At 39.5% G+C, this 19775-nt stretch overlaps 2 protein-coding genes across 4 annotated transcripts in view; both read right to left on the bottom strand.

The window, feature by feature from the left end:
- Positions 1-547: 547 nt before the first annotated feature.
- coq5 (coenzyme Q5, methyltransferase) lies at positions 548-7024 on the bottom strand. Its single transcript, XM_026188821.2, has 7 exons — positions 6812-7024; positions 4858-5007; positions 4545-4769; positions 2748-2854; positions 2498-2586; positions 1361-1472; positions 548-934 (listed from the first exon to the last, which is right to left on the bottom strand). The coding sequence occupies exons 1-7, from the start codon at positions 6990-6992 to the stop codon at positions 833-835; spliced, it is 966 nt and encodes a 321-aa protein (XP_026044606.1). The 5' UTR covers positions 6993-7024; the 3' UTR covers positions 548-832.
- A 5564-nt stretch (positions 7025-12588) lies between these two features.
- kremen1 (kringle containing transmembrane protein 1) overlaps positions 12589-19775 on the bottom strand; it is a 61103-nt gene continuing 53916 nt past the window's right edge. Inside the window, exons 6-9 of one of the 3 annotated variants that reach the window (XM_026186144.2) lie at positions 19329-19661; positions 14685-14966; positions 14040-14124; positions 12589-13390 (exon numbers count right to left, since the gene is read on the bottom strand). In XM_026186144.2, coding sequence (XP_026041929.2) covers positions 13231-13390; positions 14040-14124; positions 14685-14966; positions 19329-19661 — 860 coding nt within the window. In that variant the 3' untranslated portion in view covers positions 12589-13230. The remainder of the gene's footprint in view (positions 13391-14039; positions 14125-14684; positions 14967-19328; positions 19662-19775) is intronic. The other 2 variants (XM_026186145.2, XM_026186146.2) reach the window with 2 other exon arrangements.

Here is a 19775-nt window from a genome sequence, read left to right on the forward strand (position 1 = left end):
TGTACAAAAATTAATATTTTTTAAGAATATAATTATTTTCTGTCATTACTATTACAAATGTTTAAAAAAAAAAAAGGCTAGAAATCAATCTGTATATTTCTGTACCTGTATAGCAAACACATTTCATAAATGGAAATATGTTCTCTGAATATTTATTTACTAATATATTTATCTTTAAGCCATGTCTTATGTTCCGAGTGTATGAACATTTGAGTTGCTTTTTATTTTGAGGAAAATCACTAACATGAGACTTTGTATATACATGGTAATTGCACAAAAGACGATTAAATCTTCTCTGACCAAAAAACTGATTTTAAAACTTTAGTACCATACAGTTTTGTAATTAAAGTGTATAAAGATATGTAAAATATACAGTTTTATTCAAGTAACTAATGTTGTGGTGTCCTGCTTTTCATCATGTGCACTCTATATTAATGTTTTCTTATTTTGTGCAAAAAGTCAGTGGTTTAAATTCTAAGAGCTTCATTATAAGGAGTAATTAATGTGCCTTTTGCAGCTTTGGTAATAATCCATTTGGATATTATGATTAGCTTTTTTAGCTTTTATTCATCACCAAAACACATTACCAAAAAAAAAAATCATCTTGTCATTTGTACAAGTACACATACAGTGAGATCTATTAAGAGCAGTTTTCATAATAATTCCTCTGGATTTCATAAATGTTCTCTGACCTTTGGTCATTCTGCAATGAGCAGATGGAAGCCTCAAGCTAGAAAACTCAAGTCTGAAAAATCTGTACAGTCATACTGCAGAGACGCCTGAAACTGACTTTACTTATTCGATATTTTACAGAAGGCATTCGGAGTGCATCTCACAGCTTGAAACCAGAGTGAAGAGCCACAACTCCACCTGTGAAATTGTAGTATTGCACACAATAGAAACCTGCATCTTCAATCATGGATTTGAACTCCTCCTGCAGAGGAAAAAGAACAAGGGGACCAATGACTAACAGTGAATCCACAAAGTGACAGACATGCACACAGCAGTACAGTGTGAATACATAACAAGCTTCAGCTGTTTCTTTTCCAGAGTGGATGTTTAATACTGTGACTGTGCATATAGATCCAATCAGTTGATGTGCACTAAAGACACTGTAACCTCATTTAAATGCTGTCAATTTTTTCTTAGACTAAAAGAGGGTTTAGAAATGTGACAAACAGTGCCAGTACAATCGAGTACTCAGATAAACAAATTCACGCCATTTATCATGAATCAAATCTCTCTTTCAGAAAAAATTATGTGAATGAAAGATCTAAGAAGGGAACTTGAAATTCAGAACTGTAATCAAAGTAAGCGCAGCAATGACAGAAATAAGATACAGACCATAAATCTGCCTTACCTGGCTGGGGAACTTGCGGATGCTCTCTACTAAATACTGATAAGACTTCCAGTCTCCAGCAATAACCTCTCCCAACACTGGGATTATCTGGAAACTGTACGCATCATAAAGCCTGAAAAAGAAAACGGGAATCTCTCAGAACTAGAACCCAGTGTTAGTCTCAAATAACTCCCATAATTACACATTTCACTGAGCTCCTGGACAGTCTGAGGTGCAGCCTGACAGAATTGGATGCACCAAATCATGTCAGGTAAGCATGGGGCTACTCAATAGTATCACTTCCTCCAGGAACTGCCTCGATACTCTCGCCATATGAGACTGAGCTTTTTCGTCACCAGGGGGGAGCCAGGACCCACTGCAACAGTGTGAGGTCTGACACTCGTTTAATCCTGATACCTAATGGCAGTCAGGGTATCTATCATTGGAAGTAGTGCAAGGACTTGGTTTGAGTAGAGTCCATGCATGAGTGGCCTGGGAGATGAGGGCTACTCAGGTGGGCAGGGGTGATTGTGTGTGTGTGTGTGTGTGTGTGTGTGTGTGTGTGTGTGTGTGTGTGTGTGTGTGTGTGTGTGTGTGTGTGTGTGTGTGTGTGATTAACATACCCCTCTGCTACTTGCTGTTACTTGACCAGATTTATTTCACAGATGTTTAATAAACATTATCCTTTACTCTTGATTTATATGATTTTCCAGAGTTCATTTGTGAATATCATGTATTTATACTTTTCAATAAACTAAAACCTCTAAATCACATGCAATCACAGTTCTAGTGCCTCATTTCACTTTGTGTTGAAATCTGTTGAACTTTAAGTCAACAGTCTGCAAGTCAAACTGATCAATGATCAGCTGATGATTCTCAACTTCTTTTTAAATATCCCAAAACTCCATTTCTACTTAAGTGCATGCATACTATCTTAAAGAGAACCAGAAGAGGGCAGCAAGAGCTCATTTAGTCTGTTACATCTGCAGTTTCAGAAAAAGTCAACTGACTTGTAATTAAGCAATATTCATCACATTATATAAACTTATAAAACCATAAAAGCATCTCTTATAGAGAAAATGAACATTTCAGCAAGACTATTTTTTACAGTATTGATTTATATTACATATGCACTCAAGGCCATCATCTCCTCCTCACCTTGCTAACAGGGGATTTGTCACTTTGCTGAACTCTAAGCACATAAACCTGCCGCCAGGTTTCAGGACCCGCAGAGCCTCCTGCAGTGCCTGAAACAGCCAGTTATTAATTTAATGTCAAAGGACACAAAAAAATGTTACTCTAAAAACACAGCTGCTGGATTCATCTCTTATTTAAACTGAGAATAAATTAGTAAAAAATAAAATTTAACTGGCAACAGAAAATAAAAAGACCGTTAAAAGTAACTTACCTGATCTATATGAGTAACGTTTCGAATGCCGAAGGCGATGGTGTATATATCGAACTGGTCGTCATCAAAGGGCAGTTCCTCTGCGTCGCCAACCACCCATGATAGACCTGATACAAAGGAAAACGCAAACAAGCATGAATTCTGTGGGTTATTGGCAGTTTGCAATTCCTCGTGACAGTTTATGCCAATAGCTCCGCCATAATTACAGTGTATCTGTTCGGGTCATGCATGGCTGAACAGAAATCTCCCACACTTATAATTAAACTGTTTGCATCTCCTGTATCCTGTGTGTCGTTCCCACCACCATGACTTGCAGAATGTTTCAAGCTGAATAGTGGCACAAATTTAATTTACATTTTGTTTTACTTGATCTAAAAGTGTTTACAGTCAAGTTGCAGTGTTTCCACCACTAAAGCTGGATGCTTATATCTGATATCAGTGAATGCAGGTTTTTTTCTTTAAACGCATTTCCGTGCATACGTCTCCTCCGCTCTGGTGTCAGGTTGACATTGTTGTCAAGATTTCACAATCAAATAACTTTTTTCCACTGACGTAAGCCAGGTATACACTGCAATTGTGGCTGTCCCACAAGAAAGACGACCAACGTGAAGGAAATGCTCAAAAACGCAGTTGTACGTAACAGCGAGTTGCCTTTTGTAACAAACCAACCAGTATGATGCAGAAGTTTGGTCTGTACGATGTGTTCAACTGTTCCGGCTCCAGAGAGGATGCAGGTGGGATAAATATCTCAGGAATCACCACCTTGCATCGGAACATGCAATTAAACACGTATAATGATTGGATAGCGTTCTCGAACAACTCCTTTCCCCCATAAGTTCTGCATGGTTTCTTTTGAGAACCAGACGATATTTTGACAGGTTTGAGAACCGATTATTATGTAGAGTTACAAGCAGAAGGTAGGGGAATTTCTGTGGGAAGGAAATGATGAAGAGAATCTCTGAATCATTGATATTTTTTTTTGTTTGTTTTTTTAATTGTGACTTAGCCCAAAAGCCACTAACAACTCCAGGTTCAATTTTGGACCACAGCAGTGGTAAACATTTTGGCACTGGCATCAGTCTTTTTTTGGTGGAATTGCATAGAATCTGTCCTATATTGGGCTCCACAGATCCACAAACAAAACTTTTGCTTAACTACCACAACGATCAACTCAATACTGGCATCACTGCGGAGAAGAACAAACCCAAACAGACATTTCTGATTTCAAGAAAGGAGAAAATCTCATTGAGCTGTGGTAGCAAAAACTTCATCTGTATATGTGATCTACTATTTTAGCTATTACCAGGACCACATTTGAATGAATATTTGAGGAACTGCTGCTATGCATCAGACCCAATGAATCAGAAGGTATGACCTTTGGAAACTGTGCACCAAACCTCATTTCTACAAGAGCCATTTCTGAAATCTCACAGACTGTAGGCATTTCAAGTATTATCTCCAGGCTGATGACAATATGTTATAGACATATTAGTGACACTTTTGCACATCTTAAATTAAAAAACAGTATTTTCCACATTAACCTTTTGATTCTGAATGGTTAGTTCTCCTTCTGTCAGACACAAAGCCAGCTTTCATCAATGAAAAGCTGTTGATTTCTCAGTTATAATGCATCTGAGGCTACGTGACACAGCATACATTGCCAGTTTCCTTCAGAACAACTCAGCCAAAGTGAGGCTAAGGCTCCTATTACTGATGAGATCTGTACATGCACAGAATCACAGGGACCGAGTATCCAGCTTGAAGACACTTGAAGCAGTTTTGCATTTAGAAGATTACCAGCAGTGATGCCCAAGCTCTCAGCCTTCTCCTTTCCCACTTTGAGCATCTCTTTGTTGATGTCACAGACAACAGCCGTTGACTCCCGGGGCCCGTCCGTCTCTATCGTGGAGTAGCTGTTGGAAATGTCCTGCAATGACAGCGTCTGGCCGAAGCGTACCGCCCGCCTCTGTTGCCGCTCCCGCTGAGAGCGAACGTACTCCAGGAAACGGAAAGAAATGTCACCTGAAGATCATCACAGGGAATACAGATGTGTATTGCCAGTAGATGTTTCAGTTTGATGTTTCGCAGAAGCGCACACAAACGGTTTTACCTGTTCCACCCGCCACGTCCAGGAGCCGAGCACCAGGCTGCGGATGCATCGCATGCAGCAGCATGTCCTTCCACAGTCGATGAATCCCCAAACTCATGGCATCATTCATTATGTCATACTTCTGTGCCACATTCTCAAAAACTTTATATACTGAAAAAGAAAAAAAAAACAATAAGAAAGAGGTATAGAATAGGGGTAGGATTTATGACGTAACCTATAATATTATCATAGCTACCCTGGACATCAAATATGACATGATACAGTGGTTTAGTGATACAATGCAAAATAGTCCATATATGAAATATCAGTAATCTGTGCAAATGAAATAAAAGAATATCCCCAAAAAGTTTAGAAAGCAGAGCGTTAGTGTGTATGTGTATCACAGTTATTCGTTTTAATGTAGCAGCTCAATGTGAGTGAGTTCCTCCTTCACTTCAAGGTTTGCTGCAAGAGTCCTGACAGCGACTAGAAAGAGAGAGCAGATTTCTCCTGTTTTGGCTTCCCTTCATTGGCTCCCTGTTAAATCCAGAATTGAATTCAAAATCCACCTCCTCACATACAAGGTCTTAAATAATCAGGTCCCATCTTATCTTAATGACCTTGTAGTACCATATCACCCTATTAGAGCACTTCGCTCTCGCTCTGCAGGCTTACTTGTTGTTCCTAGAGTATTTAAAAGTAGAATGGGAGGCAGAGCCTTCAGTTTTCAGGCCCCTCTTCTGTGGAACCAGCTTCCAGTTTGGATTCGGGAGACAGACACTATCTCTACTTTTAAGATTAGGATTAAAACTTTCCTTTTCTCTGTATCTATTATTGTGCGATCTACTGTACAATATAAAGCGCCTTGAGGCGACTTTTGTTGTGATTTGGCGCTATATAAATAAAATTGAATTGAATTGAAGGTCATTTTGTGTATTTTTTATTTTTACCCTCAATAATATGGCAAGCTAATGCACAAGGAGTCAGGAATTACTGACTGCTACAGAGTTGTTATAGTTAGTTTTGTATTTTCTAATTAGATTTTTTCTTCATTGAACTTTTAGTTTTTAAATTCAGTTTAGTTTAGTTATTTTCCAAAGTGGATTTCCTTGTTTCAGGTCTAGTTTTTATTTATTTATTTATTTTAATAAATGTTTAGTTTTAATTTAGTTGTTAGTGTTAGTTTTAGTCCTTTAATTATTATTGTATTAAAGGCATGTATTAGAGGCAAGATTTAGGAAAATTAGTGCAGATATTACAATAAAAACTTATGACAAACTCATAGTGTGTCATAGTATTGTAGACATCTCAATAATAATATAATGTCTTTCGGTGACTAGCAGGCCAAGTTACCAAACTAACAGACACTAAAACTAAGGCCATTACCTCTACATTTTTTTTTTTAAGTTTAGTTTGTTTTCACATCTAGTTTCAGTTTTTAGGTTAGTTCCAGTTGACTGTGATAAAATTGCTCTGCTAAGTCAGCCCAGGTCAAAAGTTTGGGAGACTTTTTGGAATTTTGGAGAGTTATAGAGGTAGGTAGGGTTGGGATGGTTTCACATGTGCAGACATCCCATGTCTGCACATGTGAAATATGATGAATATGAATATACTGGGTATAAGATGTTAAATATGGAGCACCCAGGCAGGAGGACAAGAGGAAGACCACAGGGAAGCTTCATGAATGTTATGAAGGAGGAAATGTATATGGGCTGGTATGACAGGATGCTGTGGGATATTAAAGGTGTCACTATGAAAATAATCATAAATAAAGTTGACGGCATCGCACTTTAAACACTTAGAAGTTCACTGAATGTTGCCTCAGACATAAACGGTTAGCCGAATTGTCTAGCAGTTCCTCACGACTCTAAAATGACCTCATATCGCGTGCTTCAAAGTCTGTACATGTCTAGAGAGGCAACGAACTATTAAATGGAGAGATTTTTATATGAAGACTGGCTCCACAGTCGCTCACCTCTTTTCGCCTTCTCTGCTTCCGACACGGTCTCAAAACCAAAATGCGTACTTCTTTCTTCGGCTGATTCGCTAAAACATCGACAGGACGGCCGAGCAGAAACCCCGGCGGCTGTAACGGTGATGTTTCTGTGAGAAAGTCGGATCGCTTGACGGACAAGCAACCTCACGGACGCCGCCATGTTGCCTGACAGTTATGTCACGGGATGTCGTCATTCGTAGGCGACAATGTAGTCTTTTTTTCTAAGTAGCAATATTACAAAAATCTAAATACGTTAGTAATAATAATAATAATAATAATAATAGTTTAATGCAGGTTTTGTGAAATTTTCATGTAACACAGGTGAAGGGAAACTTTTATGGTAGCTGGCCAGGCTACATTTTCTCTTTAGCTGCATTTTAGTGTCCCGTGGGGTTCTCCATGCAAATTGCTTTATTGTATAAATTGTATCAGCTAAACCTTTTTCATGGAAAGGATATTGTATCAGAGTGTGTCCTTGTAGTACAGTGTATTAAATATTTGATATTAGATATTTTTTCTCTACGATATGTTTTTGGTTACTTGCTTAAAAAAAGGATATTATTACTCAAATAAGAATCATAACTGTAGGTAAAAATCAATGATACACTCACCGGCATAGATGTGGCATAGATTCAACAAGGTGCTACAAACATTGATCGGAGATTTTGGTCCACATGATACATGATACAGCAGCATCACAAAGTTGATGCAGATTTGTTTGTTGCGCAACTATGATGTAAATCTCCTGTTGTGGTCTAAATCTAAAATATATAGAGACTGTTGATAAATATTATAAAGCTCAAGATTTTAATTTATTTGAAAGCTTGTTTTATTGTTTTTGTTTCATGACATTGTTCTGGTTAGCAAGGCCATTAGGGGGGTTTCATAGTTGACGTTATGCAATCAAACAATTACTGTGTGACCAAAATTTTAAAATAAAAAACTTTATCATAATTTCATTTCATTCACTGAGAAAATATTATTATCCAAGAAGACACAAATACGAAGAGCTGGTTCGGGTTCAGGTTTTTAGGCCTTTCTCAAAGGTCAGTTTGCCAGGGAACTAAACCTCGCAGTATCCATTCAACAGATGAATCAGTGATTTTACTAAATCTGCTTGGTTCTTCTTTTTTATTACTTTTTGTATAAATCATCAGGGGTGAAATGTAATATTTTACTTTTCTGTTGTTGCTCCTAAGTTAAGCTCTTCTTGCCTACTGTGTGTTCTGTTTTGGGATCGCTATTGTTTCTCTTATATTCATTCCTTCTTCAGCACATTTTGAGCATTTTTAAGTTTGTCTCTTATCACTGTTATGCACATGGCATTATGCACATGGCATTCAGTAATACATCTCTTTTAAGTCTGCAGATTTTTCAGAGGTGTTTAGACTCTATTAAAAGTGGTTGAAAATTGTCTCTAACTTAAAATGAGGAGAAAACAGAAGTCCTTGTTTGTGCCCCCAACAAATTTATGCAGAAAGTAATGGTGACTAGTTCATCAGGAACTTCAGAGTATGTTTTGAGTCAGCTTTCATTTTAGACACTCTGTCTCACTCTTGCTTCTATCATTTAGGGAAAATTGTTAAGTTGAGCTCAGTTGCGTCGCGCTTTGAGCTGGAAATTGGAAATCATCCTTTTATTTCATCATGTCTGGATGATTGTAATTCATTGTTCACGTCTCCTATGAAATCTTAAAGCTCGTCTGCAGGTTGTTTGTACTTACATGTCACACCTTTAAGGTGCACTGGCATCCCATTAACTTTAGAGTTCACTTTAAAATTCTGGTTTTGACTCTTAGAGGTCTCCATGGACAAACGCCAGCTTACATCATAAAACGTTACATCCTTACATGCCCAGGTCATGTGATCAGGGGCCTGCTGGCTGTGCAGCATTTAAGGCCGAGGACTAAAGGAGACAGAGCTTTTGCAGCAGTGGCCTCCCAGTATGGAACGCTCTCCCACTGAGCCTGAGTTCTGTGGATCTGTGATCTCTTTCAAAAAGCAGCTACGTATCCATTTTTTAACTTGCTTTTGGGTAAATTTATTGTTTGGATGTTCTACCACTTTTATTGTAATGCACTTTGTGAGATTTAATGTTTTAAAAAAAAAAAAAAAAAAAGCATTAAACAGGCCAGCATACCTGTTCATTGACATTCATGAGATAGTACTGCAGAGTGAAGTGGGTCAAACAGGCAGGTTCCTCCACGACCAGTCAACTTCTTTCACAGGGATCGTTTTCAGATCTATCAAGTGAGACAAGCTCCTTTACCCTCTAATGCTACATCCCTGCAAATTAACCTGACTTCAGTACCCTGAGTGCAGAAAGTGGCAGGTATTGTCTCCTATTCTTCTCACTTTCTCGTTCTTACAGTAACCAGACACTGTCACCTTTTGTCCCATTGTTGTCTTAATTACTGGTCGACTTGGGTTCAGAGGGATCTGCTTACTCAAGTCTCTTTTCCTTGTCTGTTGACTAGGCTGAGACTTTTCATTGGGACCCAGAGGAGCGATAATAAAGTTTAATCTGCACTACGGCTATTGGGAGAAAAAAAAAAACACTTTCAATGAATACATTCATCCAACAATTTTAGCAACATTTCAGATTATCTGTGGTGTAGAAAGATTATTTTACACACAAGTAGCAAAAAGGATGCCGCTGGTACCAAGCATCAAGGCGAGGATCATTTAGATATCTTATCACCAGTAGAGGGAGTAAGAGGATTGTCTACAGATTGCTTTTTTGTCTGATGTATTGGAATGTTCTTGCTGATCTCCAGAGGACTTTGCATATTAAGACCATTGATAGTCTTAAAATTGCTTATTGTTATGTGCACAGGTGTTTTGCTTTAAAATTTGCTTCATTCAGAAGCCTCAGAGGAGGTTTTTCTTACTCTCAAACAATAGTCAAAAAAACAGGACAGTTCCCGTTTACCACTGAGAGAATGACTTTACCATGAAGTTGCATGCGGCTAACCACCAAATATACAATCCAGATTTCAGCAAAGCCAAGCTTTAAGCAGTTTCAAAGTGAGCAATGATGAAAGGAAAACAGAAACACCTTTCATGAATTAAGAAATCAATGCTGTAAATGTCGCAAGTGTTCCAGCTTATTAAACGCCCCTCTGTGTTCGGTTTTGTTTTTGGATTTTTCTTCCTCGCAGTGTGTTTCCAGTTGTAAAGCTGGACTCCTGCTGTTCCTTCTAAAATGTGCAGGTTGCATGCTTGACCTCATCCCACAGTGGCGCCAATGGCTCACACATGGCACTCCAAATCCTCACTCTTGCGCATGCATCTCCAAACAATCTGGGAGTCATTTCGCATATCTGATAAGTTTTGTGCTTCGTGGAAGAAAAGGCGAAGGCCTGTACACATGTCCCGAGCCTGAATCCAATCAAGGCAAGTAGACTTCAGAAAGTCACACTGCACCTTTAGATTTTCGCACACAAAGCACAGAAAGACTTCAAATGGAAACGGGGAGAATGGGATTAGCTTGATCTGATATTTGCAGCCCATATGCTTTGCAGCAGCTCGGGTATCAGAAATTGAGTTTGATGATGAAATAAACTGTACTGCTGGGGCAGAAGAAAACAGTAGAGTAAGCACAACACAGGTATAAGAAACATGCATACAGTGTTTATTTTGCAACCAGGACACATTAAATAAAACTACAAAGATACTTCACTTATACAAAAGATAGATTATATCCCATTCACATACAAAATAACAATAATTTACTGTATAAATTAAAATTTTCACTATTTTGCTATTTACAATTTGATGAAAACAATGTTTTGGCCTCTTGTGATGACTCAGGGCTTCTGGTGTTGTTTTCATGTTATCGAGCACTACAGGACATTCATATCAACAAAAACAGTTTTGGAGACAAGAAAAAGACTGTTTCCACCGCTCAGAAGACGGCGTGGAATTTTACGACTGACTGGAGGACCGGACAGAAAATGGAAGTTTGCATAATTCACCAGGCTATCCAAACAAATATGCCCTTGTTAGATTTTAACTGTCAGATTTTGTTAGCTTGTGTTTGACTTGAACGCGCATTAATTTCCCATTGCTCTCCGTTTCTCCCCTTCTTTCTACGCTTGGTCAGCTCTGAACATCACAGACCCAGGGGCATGTGCTCTTGTCTTGCAATAATTAACATGAGTTACAGTTGAGAGGACAGGCAAAACATAGCAGAGAGTAACATTTTAGAAAACTTCTGATTGGGAAACAAAAGTTATTCATCTTTTTACGGGTATTAAATTCTGTCTCAGTTCTCGAAAACCATAAATCTTTTGATTTGAATGTCACTGTAATGCTGTGTCATGCATAAAATATAACCTTTCTTTCAAGTGCTCAGGTTGCTGTACAAGTGCGTATTTTTTTTCCTTTTTTTGTCTTTTCACTGAAACAGAGCTGTAAGTGATTAAGTACCATTTCATCTTGTAAGCTGAACCAAAATTAAGTGCTTCAAAGTTAGGATCTTTTTTTATTTTTCTTGCCAGTGAGAAAATAACTCAGCGGCCATCTGCAGAAACCTTGAACATCCAGTCTCACATCAGGAAAGGCCAATTACTATGCCGTTGGTGCATTAGTAGATTCTGACCTTTCACAAGTAGTTAAAATGTCACAGAAAACCATTATAGCTGGAAACCTTCTGTCAGCTTGTGGATAGTACCTTGGGGTGCTTTTGGTTATATTTCTGTCTGACTATATTGTTCGCACTCAACCTTTTGGCCTGAAATCTATATGACAAGTAAAAGCTTGAAGGTCTGCAGCGTTCTGCAGAATTTAGACAATTTACTGGTATCAAAGATTAGAATTTTTTTTTTTTTAAAAGCACTCCACCGTTGAGCTAAAGTAACACAAAAGAACTTTGACAAGTTGCTTAAATGCTTTGCCGAGACACAAAATGAAAGAGCAGTCATAAATATCATCATTCCCACACTGAATTACATAATATACAACAATATTCATCCCCCTGTAATCAAAAGACAACATAATGTGAACAATATGTTCAGTAAACGTCCAAGACTACACATAAGATACACAAATAAGAAACAAAAAAAGCCTTTTAAAGCCTCGTCTGTCATTATATGAAGAGTTCTATCCCAAAAGGCTAAGTGTGTCAAAGAAAATAAATCGACATCAACAAAATCGTGTTAAAAAAACAATGTAAAAGATCCCGTCTGAGATTAATGCTTTCAATCACTGCACAAGACCGGGAGGCATTTTTGACATTTAAGTGGCGGAAACCCTATTCTGGAATGAAACTCTTCATATCTACATGGATTTGTTAAAGAAGTGCAGACTTTTGTGAGGGACACCAGTCCACTTTGTGAAAGAAACAGATGTGCGGAACTGAGTCAAGGGAAGAGGAGATCCTTAAGGCACTTGAACAGCATCAAACCGGAAAGACTCCCACCCACAACCGAGCAGAAAAAGCCCTCAGATCTTCCCGAGCCTCCCTAAATGGCAGTTTGTGAGCAAACTGCACCAACCCCCCAACCCCCCAGCCAGCTAGCTACTTCTCCTCGCCACACAAATCCATGGGCGCTGAGTGAACGAGTGGGCGAACAAGCTCCCTTTCTCGCTGATCTTTTCATTTTGCGGTGACTGATTCGTCCCCAAAGTGCTGTCATATCTACCTTCCGTGTGACATTTCCGCGTCCTGTTTCCCTTTCCTCAGCAAGCCAGGTGTCACGTAAAACATATATTTAAAAAAAACAACAAAAAAATATTAGCAGTTTGAATACAGAATTAAGAACACAAATGAATAAACAACTCTTTGGATGGGAGGATTCTGGATTTTGGCTGAAAATGTTCATCCGCATGAGGCAGTTAAGTTATTAAAAAAAACTGAAGTTTTACAGCATGTGTCATATGTGTATATGTATTAAAGACTCAGTTTCTTCATCCTCTCGTTGATGCTGATGAAGATTCGGCTGCCACTGAAACTGAACTGAGCTGATTTGTTTTTGCACTCCAGCTTTGTCATATTTTCACTAGTGAGCTTGCTGTCCAGAGGGGTTTTTGGAGGTATCTTGATTGGTAGGGTCATCCATGGGTGATGGAAACAGCTTCTTGTATGATAAAAGCATCTTTGAGATTTTCCTCTATCCAATCTTTTATTCTCCTCTCCAAGAGTGGAGTCTTACAGTCCTGCCTGCCCTCCCGCTCCTCTTCGGTGCTGAGCAGGTTAGGAGGGCGTGGCCACTTTGGCACACAGACCATTTAGTAGCATTCACTCAGTCAGTTGTCATTAGCCACTCAGTTGTTGGCTTGTTTGCTTAGCGCCTCAAAGAGTTTCATTGTCTGAGGGCCTGGCATCTGACGGCCCTTGAACAGAATAGTGGCGGGTGGCGGTACTGTTTGGTTAGATGGCAGGACGCAGCAGGAGCACTAGTTGCCCACCAGGGGGCTGAGGTCACCGTGGTGGTTCTTTAGCTTCTTCTTGAACAGGGAGATGGTAGAGGGGCGGTACAGGATGATCCAAGGCTCAGAAGACGCTGTGCTCTGGCTGCAGGTGTCTGAACCACTGACGGTTGGGATGTTTGGAGACCTGAGAGTAGAAATGAAGACGAAGTAAAGACAAAGAAAAGGAATTGCACAAAAGAGAGGGGAAAGGAGAAAAGATGGAAAACAATGAACAGAGATTAATAAAGAGAGTCACAAATGTGTCCTCGATTAATGTCACAGACAGATCCATTAAAACGGTGGTACTAAAGCTCTTGTGTAGGTTTTTACAATTTTTGGGTACTTGTTTAAAAGCCCTCAATATTTTTGGACTCAAAATTATTGTAATTAGTGGTAAACCTTGGCTTTAACTTAAACTTACTATATTTATTGCATTCGTTTTTTAAGGAAAATGGATCCATTTTCAGGGGAAAAATCTTTATATAAATGTTTCTGTGTTTTCACTGAAGGGAAAGGGAAACTATGTTCTACTGGAAGAAAATGTTTAAACAACGTCTTTTTCTTGTTTTTCAATTTTCTGTTCTGTTGATGCTAGGAGATTCTTTGATCGGAAAATTTCTGGCTTTAGTCAAAGTGAAAAAACAGACTTTTGCGGCTCCAGATAAAAATTCTTTACATAAGGACTTGTTCTTTCATCTTCAACCAGTATGGTATGAATATCGTGGCGTACGGGTAAAAGCTTGGAAACGTGATACTTGGCTGATCCGCCACGCCTCGAACATCCTCATACTTACTTGACTGTGACGTGCAGCAGCAGCTTTGCTACCATGGCGATGACAGTCAGTATGAGGAGAGCTGCTAAAGCGTAGATGGTCCACACTAGACAGAGAGCGGAGCACATTAACAAGACATCAGACATCCGATCACGGTAATTAAAACAAACCGCAGCAGACTGAAGAGATTAGCGAGTCAAGAACTATTCAAGCGCTGCTTAATTCAAACTTACACCTGTGAGAAGTTCAGTCAGCTAATTGTCAAGAAATGGCGATACATTATCAGTGCACATCTGTTATCAGCTAGCTGTTTGAGAAAAAGAATTAGGGCTTGGAAAGAATAACATTTGGAGGAAGCAGAAAAGCGCAGAGCACATCAGTCCACCCTGCAAAGTGTTGACTAGATGGCTGATTGGGAAAAGTGGGGACTTCTGAGACAATGACAAGTGAAAACAAGCGTCATGTGGCATTACTTCAATTATGATCATAGGGAGTCACTCTGGGCCAGAGCTTCTAGCAGTATCTCGACAAACCAGAACAATTTTCAAACTTTCAGAGAAACCAGGTCATGCTAAGTGGGAGTTCTTGCTAAGAAACCTCCAACAGCATCCCAGCAGAGGCAGAGAGAGGCGCGGTAAGTGCAGTGTACGACGGATGTTAACATACTAGCGCTGTGGCCGGTGGTCTCGCCGCGTCCAGCCCACTGACCTGGCATGTTGTGCTCCGGTTTACCGGGGCTGGACGTGATCACGTAGAGGATCTGGGACGAACGTCCATTCGTCGTACCGTTAGATTTCTCTGTGACTCCGCCAGCCAGCTGGGGCCCTGCTGTGCTAGACACGTCTTCGTTTTCCTCCTCGTCATCTCGTTCAGACTCTATTGTTCTGGTGTCCTGGCTTTGAAGCGCTCCTTCAGACTCTATTGTTCTAGTGTCCTGGCTTCGGAGTGCTGGGGGGAAAAAGAAACAGACAGTTGAATGTTATTCCTTAAACTATCAGGTGGAGACATGGAACAAATCAAAAGCTTACTATCCCACAGCACCAAGTTGATCTGGTTGTTTCAGTGACTAAAAGATTACTTTGTCAGGTGTGGTGCTAAGAATATTCAATTCTGATGTGAAGTGTCTCACAGCACTGGCATTTCCAAAGAAAACTGCAACTTTCCAACTATTCAGACATAAATGATTGTCCTGTCCTTGAGGTATAAGCAGAGACGTCAACTTTAACAGCAATAAAACTAGTTCTCAGTCCCAAAAGAAAATAATGCATGAATACAATACAACAACATTACTTCCATCCTTTTTCTTAACTGCTTATCCACCTTGGGTCATGGGGAGGCTGGAATACAACCCAGATGACTTTGGTCAAGAGGTAAATTACACCTAGGACAGGTTACCACTTCACCACAGGAGGCAGACAATCACCAGTTAACCTAACACACAAGTCTTTAAACTGTGGCAGAAACTGCAGCACCTGAAACGAACTAACACATCCTCAGGGAGAAGATATAAACTCAGACAGGATTAATATGGACTCAGTGGCCAATATTTATCTCCTCTCTCACATTCTGTCTCACGACGAGTTAAAAACGTTAAAATATCGCTCCCTGCCATATTATAACAGCACACCTGTCTGTAAACTGACACTTTCCCCCCCAGTTTTTAGGTAATGCATCAGTTTTTGTCAGGGAGAATAATGATTGCATGCTCTTTGTGGTAAAAACTAATTTCATTCAGGACCACTATAGCCAGAAGAGCACTGGGATTTCAATATCCAGTTTTCAGTTGATGACCAGCTCAATTCTGCGACCTTCCCATCCATTCATGTGCTTACATTTAAAGCCAGAGGAGGGCAGGGTGGAGCAACTAAATGCAGAACAACACAGCAGGGATCAATGATAACACATGACATATTACACTGATATGACATTGATAATGTTAGGTACAGAATGAAAAAGGGTGGAAAGCGGGTTGCAAAGCTGCTTGCACCTGTGTAGCAACTGTAGGAAGACTGAATAAGTCCAATATTGAAGGTGAATAAGGGTATCAGCTGACACTGAGATCAGCTGATCTGCTAGGACTGTGACTAAGCTTGAGTTTTGGCCTGTCTGAACTAAATCACTGTGCTGAATTTGTTCGACACAGTGATTTCTGATCACGCTACTGCTGTTTTGCACACTGATGAGCTCTTTTTGATATAATACAAATCTGATCTGACGCATTTAATTTGTCAGTAGCAACAAAACAAGCAACGTTAACGGAAGGCAGATCACATCTCGCTATATCAGCGAGTTTTTATGAAGTCCTCCATCATTTGCATTTAATCATTTGTGAAAATGTCACCCTTTAGCCACAATAAGAAAAGGCTAGAAGGAGCTTTTGATAAGATAGGAGAGGAAAACGACTTTCATTATTCAAGAAAATCTTTTATTCATCTGGAAATATATAAATCATTTATCAGTTTTAGTAGTAAAATTACTCCTTGGTTGTTATTATAACTTAGCTTTACTGCCCTTACTAGATTACAGCTCTGTGTAATGTAACATCCCGTGTCTTCACAATGAAGTGATGAATGTAGCGTCGAATGCAGAAGAGGGAAATGTTATGCCATGTCACTGTAATTTCTACAAGTTAAGGGCATCGATCACTTAACACTCCTTTAATTATTCCATTGTATAAACTGGGCTGCAGCAAGCATGAGGTAATATTATACTACTTCATGCTGATCATGTTGTTGAAAGTATATACAGCAGAGGCACGAGTGAATATTTAATACTAACTGCATTTGTTAAGAAACAGATGGAGTTTGCAAAAACACCCAAGCGTGCTATAAACATGTGGTGCTGAGAACTTTTTTTTTAAATTCAAGACATGATTCAAAAAGTGTTTGCAATAAATTCTGTTTGCTTTAACCTGCTTACAGCTCCAGATGGGCAGAGTTTGCTTCATAAAACAACAGTGCCAGGGAGCATGGACTATTTCAGCTCATTTATGGGCTCCCAGAGGAAAGCAATATCCTAAATGAGATCTCCTCTGCCTTTCATTTACGTCTCCTAAACATAGTTGCGATTTATTTAAAATCACTGTGTGATTTTAAGAAATGTTCTCGTCCTCCGTGTGAAATGTTGCCGCTGAGAAACAAACTGTGCAGTGTTTCAGTCTCACACTGATATTTATGAGTGTCACTTGGGTCTTTTATTATTTTTCTTACATGTTAAGGTTTGAGTCATTATGCTGCAATTGTAATCATCCGCAGATGAGATATTGTGCTTTACTTAGATGCTTAGAGCAGATGTCTGTGAATATCAGAAATTAGATTTAAAGAATTAAAACTTTTAGACACAGTCACAAAACATCAAAAGATTAAGCACACGTATGAAGAAACAGAATAAATGACTTAAGTTATAAATTGAGAAAAAAAAATTTTTTTAAGCATATTTAACTTCAGGTGACTTAGTAAGGACCTAGCCATCTCTAACAATTTGAAACAGTCCAATGGAAATGATAGTTTCCACAACTCTCCACTGACTGCTCCATTGGCAGTGCAGAATAAACTTTCCAATATGTGAGTAATGGTCGAACCAAAAGCATATTTCATTCGGGAATACCAGTGTTCAACTGCAGAAATTTATATCTGGTGGCATGGATATGTTCTGGAGACTAATTAAGTCAGAAATAAAACACAATCTGGGTTGCAAAGAGGCTTGCAGATATGCAGCAACTATGGGCTACGACAGCTGCTGGCATGTGGGTTGGGACTGGCGTCAACTTATTTGCTGGGAACTGCAGTTAAGCTTGACTTTGTGGCCTTCCAACTAACCAACTCAGGCTCAAGTTATTTTTTAAATACCCCAGTATGTTCAACAAATTATTAACTTTACATTAAACACATGACATGTACTGTGCAGTTCTTTTATATTGCTTCTCATGAATCTTCTGTACATTTATTTATCTTATTTCACATCACCTCGCCTCTTCCACTGCTGAGGTGCTTCGAGTTTCTCAGCTGCGTGAACTACTTTCAAATATCGATTATTCCAGGACTGTTCCACTCTTTTATGAATGCTGGTCAGATGTTAAACCAGCATGGGTTTTTTTTCTTTTTCACGTAATTGCTCAACCTGGCTGTGATGTTCCCAGAACTGCCCACATGTTTCCCATTTGCAAACAAAATGCCATGCTTCAAACCCAGTCACAGCTGAAATGTGCTGTCACTGTCATCTGAGAGCGTTTATCCTCAAATTACAGATCCAACCGCTCAGCCTGCCACCAAGGAGATATTAAACGTATATGGTGCTGACACTGTCTGCTTTCTATTTGTACCTCAGTCACTATGTGTTTTTATCTATATAGTTCTGTTTGAAAAACAAAAAAACAACTACTTAATTCAGGAGGTGACCTTTTCTCATAACCCATCTCAGATTGCATTTCTGGAATAGACTATACCTCCCGCAAAACAAGATCCATGCCATGAGAAAGGATCGTGCCTGTCTGAGGGTCAGAGGATTTTGACCTTCCAATATTGTTTTTACTGTAATGCCAGCAGGCAAAGAAAAATGACACAGAATTACAGATGGAGGGAGAGAGGGAGGGGCGGCTGGAGACTGCCTCTTAATGTGAGCTTGAATGTCACCTACAGTGAATTATATCAGGGTGTGCTTTGCTCATTCCTGCAGAAATTAATCTATTAAATCATTTCTGGTGCTTTCAGACTATTCATGAGAGAACATAACACAAAAAAACAAGGTTTTTTTTTATTCCACATGAATCCTTATACATTCTTTGCATTAGCCTGGGAGGAATAAAATTACTTTGAAGTCCTCTGAGCTGTAGTTTCTTAGAAATGCATCCACTAGACAATGAAATCGGCATATCAGAAGCCGTAATGCACACGATGGTTGTATTTTTTATGTAGGTGGCATAAAAACTTTCAGTGCAATTTAGCAGAGAACACACTCTGGGTGAGCACTCTGCAGCAGCTTGATAAGAGACTGAGTTCCTAGAAAAACAGAACACATTTAAATATGCAATATCACCCGGGGCTGTGAGACATTGACTAGCAAATGAAAAGAGAAAAGGGCCTGCCAAAGCCATGACAACTGCCTAACCACAACTAACAGGTGTTGCTTTACTAAACTAGGGATGCTATGCAAAACTCTATCATAGTGCTAGCCAGCCAGCCAGCCACGCAAATGAGGGTTCTTACTTTGTTTGCAAAGTGTTATGAATGAAGGCAGGCTGAGCACAGAAGCTATAATGAAGGAAAACATCACAATAGGTGAGACATTTCAGAAAATCTGGTGAGCTCTCACCTTGGTAAAGAAGAGCAAATCCCTTGGCCTGGTTGGTTCGGTCAGAGTAGAAGTACAGTATGACAAAGTCGCCCGTGATGTTTACCAGATCCCGCGGAGGGCTTCGCCAGTCGAAGCGGGCCACCACTTGATTTGTGTAGCCATCCAATAGCTCCACCATGTCGGTCTGGTCGGAGATGTCAAAGAAGGTGAAATTGAAGAGGATGGCCGAAGATCCAGGGACCTGGATAGTCCAGTAGCAAACACGCCCAGCCCCGTATTTGTCAGGGAAGTCAGGGGAGTAGATCACTCCTGATGGAGAAGTGTAGTTCCCACCACAGGCCCCCACTCGGGCTGAAAAAAGAGCAGTAAAAAAATGCCTGTGTTATTCGTTTAAAGATTAAAAGTTGTGGAGATGGTTGACATCTGTACTTGTGATCATGCTGTACATGACTTTTTGTGATTGAT

Source organism: Astatotilapia calliptera, chromosome 12 (genome assembly GCF_964374335.1).
Source record: "Astatotilapia calliptera chromosome 12, fAstCal68.1, whole genome shotgun sequence".
NCBI lineage: Eukaryota > Metazoa > Chordata > Actinopteri > Cichliformes > Cichlidae > Astatotilapia > Astatotilapia calliptera.